This window comes from Lottia gigantea (assembly GCF_000327385.1).
Source record: "Lottia gigantea unplaced genomic scaffold LOTGIsca_18, whole genome shotgun sequence".
Taxonomy (NCBI): domain Eukaryota; kingdom Metazoa; phylum Mollusca; class Gastropoda; family Lottiidae; genus Lottia; species Lottia gigantea.
This window is the reverse complement of record NW_008708301.1, coordinates 1,048,451-1,055,742: the sequence shown is the minus strand read 5'-3', so window position 1 is coordinate 1,055,742 and position 7,292 is coordinate 1,048,451. Positions and strand designations below refer to the sequence as shown.

The 7,292-nt window shown below is 34.5% G+C and overlaps 1 protein-coding gene across 1 annotated transcript; it reads left to right on the top strand.

Moving 5' to 3' along the window:
- Positions 1-2,952: 2,952 nt before the first annotated feature.
- On the top strand, positions 2,953-5,878 carry LOTGIDRAFT_203680 (hypothetical protein). Its single transcript, XM_009052189.1, has 3 exons — positions 2,953-3,016; positions 4,314-4,536; positions 4,683-5,878. Exons 1-3 carry the CDS (start codon positions 3,014-3,016, stop codon positions 5,804-5,806), a joined length of 1,350 nt encoding a protein of 449 aa, XP_009050437.1. The 5' UTR covers positions 2,953-3,013; the 3' UTR covers positions 5,807-5,878.
- Positions 5,879-7,292: the final 1,414 nt, after the last annotated feature.

Below are 7,292 nucleotides of genomic sequence, written 5' to 3'. Positions count from 1 at the left end.
CGCTCTGACTTAAGAAAGACATAAACACAAGCTTTCGATGGATAATGCGTAAATTGGCTTATGTTACCTTCAAGTTATCTGATAAAGAATCTTACCATTTTGAATTATTGAATAAATAACACCCGAAAAGCGATGCAAAAGCAAACTGCAGTGCGACGTAGACACAATGATCAGACAAGCGACTGTGAATATGGATTGACAAACTTCAAGAGTATAGTTGTAACCGTTTCCAGTGACAGTAACGTGTTGTTGTTATAGAAACCTCTACAATATGTATTCCAAACAAAGTTTTGGTATGTTAGTTGAATTATTGTTACAATGAAAATATATTATAAATTATTCATGGAAGAAATTCCTGTTAATTTGTCTTTCGTTTCGGTAAGCACAGCGGAACAAAAGTAAAAGAATTATATCCATAACTTTCTATACAGTCCCGGTCAGGCAACATTTCATCCTCTACGGGGTTTGCATATATTATTAAAAGATATCACATGATCACAGGCCTGTGTCGGACTGAACATGTTGTCTATAAGATTGATGTTTTGTAACCTTTTTACACCCGTATGTAATAACTGTAATAGTGATACCAACTATTTAAAAAAAAAAATTGTCAAAAATCATAACATTATTGTAAAAGCAAAATTAGCCACTATTTCAAAATTATTAAAAGTTTGCAGTGTTATGAACCAAGATCCAATTCCTTCGCAAATACCATGGTTAATGAAAAACGAGGGCAAATATTTGCATGCTTTTAGATCATATCCAATGCCAGATCACAATACTTTTCACCGCACGTATACTGACCTAAAATCAATATCGTGTGCGACAATTTGCTGCCGGCAAATGACCGCGGATCAATTAGTCCCATGGGCCAAATGGGTCCAGCAAACACAAGCCCTACATCAATTAATCGCGACAATCATTGGGCAGCGAAAATTGTCCCTTGTGACATTTGGAAAATAATAAGCGCATATTCAGTACCACTTTTAAAAACAAGGAAATTTTTTAATATTTGTCAATTATTGAAGGAAGAATCTACATTCAACCACAATCAATCAACAATCAACAATCAACCAACACAAACTTTTGCTCGAGTAAAATAAGCTTTTCATTTTATCCCCAGTCCGAATAGAAATAGAGATCTGTCAACCTCAACATACTATCAAATGCAAAGTAGAGTGGCAGGGGTACAGTACCATTTTTTTAAATCATTAGTTAGGACAGTACTTCTCAATTACCTTAATGATCCATGGTTTAACACCAAAAGTACAATAGAAAAGTCAATCTGTGAGAACCTCGAGTTTGCTTTCTTGAACAAACTTAACACCAGGGACTAGCTTCGTTAAGTTCAAGCGTACATTAGCGCGTTAGGTAATTACCACACTGCTTTGTTTTTGTTTTTGTTTTGTTTTTTGTTTTGTTCAAGATATCCGCTACTTTTCTTAATGCACGTTACACGAGATACTAATTGGAGAACTGTAATAGCAAGGTTTTTGCTTGTACACTCACATTTGCATTTTTATGAACAATTTCGTCGTCCACCCACATGAACTGTTCAGCTGATGAGTCATTCTAAGGATCAGTGAGTTAGTTCATTGTGGAACTGATGCTCAATATCCCACCTACTCTCAACATTTCCCCAGTTTCCAGGTAAATCGTTTCCAAGTAGTGTCAAAAACAATGTTGTGGTAGAAACACTTAACAAAATACTCTTTATGTTCAGGTCTATTAATTATGCTCTTGTTTTCCTACCAACTTATTAATTTTCAATGTACAGTTTTGTTTATTGGCCTATTATGTGTTCAACTTCAATGATTCTTTTGTATCTGTTGGGAAGGTTTGTATAGTTTGTAATTCTTAAAGACAGTAGAATCTATCTTACTGTCCAATGGGAATGCTTGTATAACTAGAATACACTAGCTTGTGATTCTATGACGTAACAATTTTAGTATAAATTATCACTTTTCAGTTATTATTCTAGTTTTATTGAAGTTTTATCCCTTATGAATTAGTTTTAGTAAAATATTTTCAAGTAGATGATCTACAAATATGTTTGATTTCTTTGTAAGAATCCCTACAAAAGAGCATTTTGACCTTTTTATCATTCCGGAAAATCAATTCACATCTTGAGTAATATCGTCTTATTAAAAAAATGATATATACTGAAATATCGCCCTGCTACGGAGCCCCTAAGGCGCAATTTTCCATATTCGTTTAAACGAAATATTTTATAAAAGTACTAAGGGGCTCCGTACCCTGCACTATAACTTTAAAAGAGTCTTTCAAAGTTAAAGTTGGTGGTTCTGTTTTCCCCTATGTTTGAAATATACAAAAACAATATCTACATTGAAGCACTATGTTTAGAAAAGTGGCAACTTAAATGTAAATAGCATGATATTCACTTGAACTAATATTGTGAGAAAATAACATTCATATATCTAGTTTACAGACTCAATCAATTACTCTTCAAATATTGACTCGGTAGAAGATTGCAGACATTTGGTCGAAAGGGTCGTTTAGTAAAATTTGAAAAACAATAGGCAGGTTGAGATGAATGAAGTTGTTAGAGAAAATCTATACTATTGTTTATCCCAGATGAAGTTGTTGGATCTTAATATTAATCATTCACTTCTAATGGGCATCCTCATTGTTTTATTCCATTGTAGAAAAGTTACTGCTTCACGCTCTCCCAGTTTTTCTTTGATCAAGATGGAATTTATTGTTGACAATTTCAAGTTTCTGGTTAGCAACGGTCGTCATCAACCTGTTAAAACAAGGGATGAAGGATGCGCGACATATTTTATTGAATACATCTTAAGTAAAAAATTAATATTGACTGATCGTGAAATTGTATATTATGATGGTGCTATTGGAGGTTGTCATAACGACTGTATCTACAACGCTCCATGCTATTAAAGGATGTCTCCATCAATTGGCAACATCAGAGCAGTGGATGAACCTCACTTCATCATCAGCCTATAACAGATCGTCGAGACTTTAATAATTCGCCACAATGGTAGGTTAAATAATTTTGTTTTATATTGATTCTTTAAAGTGATAGATACGACAATAGCTCATAAATTTGATAAAAATAAATAACATGGTGTTCTGTCGAAAAAAAAACACCACAGAAACAAGTCAAAGAAAAATGAGCGAATTTTTTTTTCACCAAAAAGGTCCTTTTAATTTGGCTGACTCAGGACATTGTAAAATTGATATGTTTTCGTGTGATCTCTGTTTTTATCAATGTGCCGATGTGTAGCCAAATTAGTATCCAAATTTCAAAATTCGGGCGCGTGTAGATAACTATTGAGGGTCGCAACGATTTCTTACTTATTATGCGTGTCATGATTTACTTAGATCATATGTGAGGTGTTTAACATTAAGAGTGACTTATTTTTGTTTTGAAGAGAAGATTAACACAAATGAATGCATATTTCGGTTTCGTTTTTGGGTCTGGATCGGTAGTACGTGTTTTTTTTTTAAATTACATAAGATAAGATATATGGTGTTTTTGTACATAGTGACTTTTGTTCAACAAGAGCAATTACAATCTTAACTGTAGGAGAAAGGCTTTGAAGGGTCAATACACAGTAATAAGTTTACTATAAAAACAAAATAAGACAAAAGGATAAGGATCGATAATGTGTTGTCACGCATCACTAACTCTGAAAGATGCACACTCAAATCAAACAAATGAAAGGACGAAAACAACAGAGTCAATTAAAACCAATCAATTTTTACATCATTCTGTCTACGTCACCATAGAGAATGTTGCTATCTGTATTAACACAAATCAAAATATTTTTCATCGTGAAAGCATAATATTCCATACTATTTGAATCAATAATTCAAACAAAGTATTATTCATTTGATATCCAATATCTAATAGCAATTGCTAGAATAAACCACGAAATACACATTTCTCAATATTCTGAATTAAGATCATGAAACAATTTCAAGATTGTCAAAATGGGGAGGGTGTGATAGGAATTGGTATATCAAATAAGAATGGGGTAATATGATTAAATAAACCAAGTACTTGTAATCCAAACTGCAAAACCTAACCTGAAATCCAAAACAATATATTGTCGAAACATTAGTACAAATATACAAAATTACCAATGAATTACTTGGGTTCGAGTTGCCACATCCTGTTGCACATTGGCACCGGGTGTTTGTCTATCCTGCCTTGCTAGCTAAACCAACTACAATGCTGATTATAGTAGAGCTCAAATTTGGTGAAAAAATGACTTGAATTTAAGAGCTTTAAGAAAATATCTTTTTAAAAGTTTGTTATACTCTTATTTCAGCGTGAGTGTATCTCAGTACATATTGGTCAAGCTGGTGTCCAGATGGGCAATGCCTGTTGGGAGTTGTATTGTTTAGAACATGGTATTCAACCTGATGGACAGATGCCTTCTGATAAAACTCTCGGTGGTGGAGATGATTCTTTCAACACTTTTTTCAGTGAAACTGGCTCGGGGAAACATGTACCTAGAGCCATTTTCTGTGATTTGGAACCAAGTGTAGTTGGTAAGTACAAATTTACCAGCATTATTAAATTCTGTATCTGAGTATTTACAGGTCAAAGGCGATATTGTCTAGAAAAAACCTTAAATTAAGACATTTTGTGCTTTTAATCACATTCATTGATTTCTCTATCATATTCAATATTTCAGACGAAGTACGAACAGGTACCTATCGTCAACTGTTCCATCCAGATCAGATGATCACTGGTAAAGAAGATGCTGCTAATAACTATGCCAGAGGTCATTACACTGTTGGTAAAGAACAAATAGATGCTGTTCTAGATAAGATGAGGAAAATGTCAGATCAGTGTTCTGGTCTTCAAGGCTTTTTGGTATTTCATAGCTTTGGAGGAGGAACCGGATCTGGATTCACCTCGCTATTGATGGAACGACTTAGCGTTGATTATGGGAAAAAATCAAAATTAGAGTTTGCAATATATCCAGCTCCCCAAATTTCAACTGCTGTTGTTGAGCCATATAACTCAATTTTAACGACCCATACTACGCTTGAACACACCGATGTTGCCTTCATGGTTGACAACGAGGCTATCTATGACATCTGTCGTCGTAATTTGGACATCGGTCGACCTACATACACCAACCTTAACCGATTGATCGGACAGATCGTCAGCTCAATTACAGCTTCTTTGAGATTTGACGGAGCACTGAATGTCGACCTGACCGAATTCCAGACCAACCTTGTACCTTATCCACGTATTCATTTTCCTCTGGCAACCTATGCACCAGTGGTATCTGCTGAAAAGGCTTATCACGAACAACTATCTGTATCTGAAATCACTAACGCCTGTTTTGAACCAGCTAATCAGATGGTCAAGTGTGATCCTAGACATGGTAAATACATGGCCTGCTGTATGCTGTATCGTGGTGATGTTGTTCCAAAAGATGTCAATGCTGCAATCGCTACCATCAAGACCAAGAGAAGCATCCAATTTGTTGACTGGTGTCCAACTGGTTTCAAAGTCGGTATCAACTACCAACCACCAACTGTTGTACCAGGAGGTGATTTAGCTAAAGTCCAGAGAGCTGTGTGTATGTTGAGCAACACTACAGCTGTTGCAGAGGCGTGGTCTCGTCTTGATCATAAATTTGATCTTATGTACGCCAAGAGAGCTTTTGTACATTGGTTTGTTGGAGAAGGGATGGAAGAAGGTGAATTTTCTGAAGCTAGAGAAGATTTAGCTGCTCTAGAGAAAGATTATGAAGAGGTTGCTTCTGGAGAAGACGATGGGGCCGAAGAAGATGATGAATATTAAAAGTTTCTTATTTAAAGTTTATTTTACATAATAAATTGATTGTAAGAAATAAAATAAAATTGTAAACAAGTGTATCCATTCATTCAACGAAAGTAGTAGCACATCATTATAGGTGTAGATTTGGAAGATTGCATTTGTTAGGCCTTAGTCACTTTAATCAATCATATGCTGGGTCAATAACTAAAAATTAATTTTGTGTATAATGTTCATATAGAAATCTGAAAATATTAACTTAGATTATACGTTGATGACCACTGTTTCATACTCCTTCGAGTCTTTAATATTCTTCCTTGATGCTTCTATACAATAGTAAATTTTTATCCCAAGTGGACTGACCGTGATTATACAGCATCATACAGGTATGTAGAAACAGTCAAAATACATGTTACTCACGATTCATTAAAGGGAAGTAATTCATTCAGAATTGTGTTGCGAAAAAGACAGTGTTTGAGTTAACAAGCAACAAATACAATTATGCCGAAAATGAGAAATGAAATAAAGTTTTACGTCCCACTTTTCTGTGCCTGTTTTCTGTGATATGCCTAATGAAGACGTTCAACGTCATGCAATATGCAATAAGGAAAATTTCGTCATGATAGGTGTATTAACCTAATCTCTTTCGATTTAAAACCTTGGAGGGATCATTAAAGTGTATTATTGTCTCATCTTTTTTTCATTTCAGACCCCCTGACATGAATCAAATAAAAAATCTTTCGGTATTATCTATGCTGGGGCTCTGGACTTTCAGGTTAGCGAGCAGGTGTCTACCCACCACCGCGGCTCCCTCTGACAGTGATAACTTATTGTTGCTATGTAGATGTAGCGCTGATGTCAGAAATGAAGAAATGTAGCTATTTGTGACGATTTTTCTGTGAATCTTTGATGTGGGAAACAACAGCGAGATTCAACGGCATATTAAATATTTAAATATGGTTGATTAAGGGTCACACGCACCTTCATTGTTTCTAAATATCTTGATATCACACAATCTATTTTCTTAGCTTAAATTATTGACAAACCTTAGCTTAGTCTTACTGACAAACTACCATGTTTATAGAATTTAATTTCTTCAATTGTTTTGTATGTCAGCTCTCAAAATATTACTGGGGTATTAGAATGTTTTGGGATTGATGAATAGCAAATATCATATAATTTTCTACGGATATTTTTAAGCAGGAATGTGGTTATTTCCGCAGGCAATATCTGGGAGGATGTTCTGTTTTTTTCAAATGTGAAATTTCCAAACCTCATATTCCTATTCACTCGAAGACATTCATATGTTGTATTGTTCATGAAATATTCGCAAAGTATTCATTTATTTAATATATCTCCTTTAATTCTCGATTAAAGATGTTATTGTGAGTTGTTCTTGACAATACACAGTATTTGTAAACATTTTGTGGAACCACTGGCAACTAAGCAGCATATCTAGGAAATAATCAAATAAACCATCTGCCAAATATGGCAATAATCATAAATATATAAA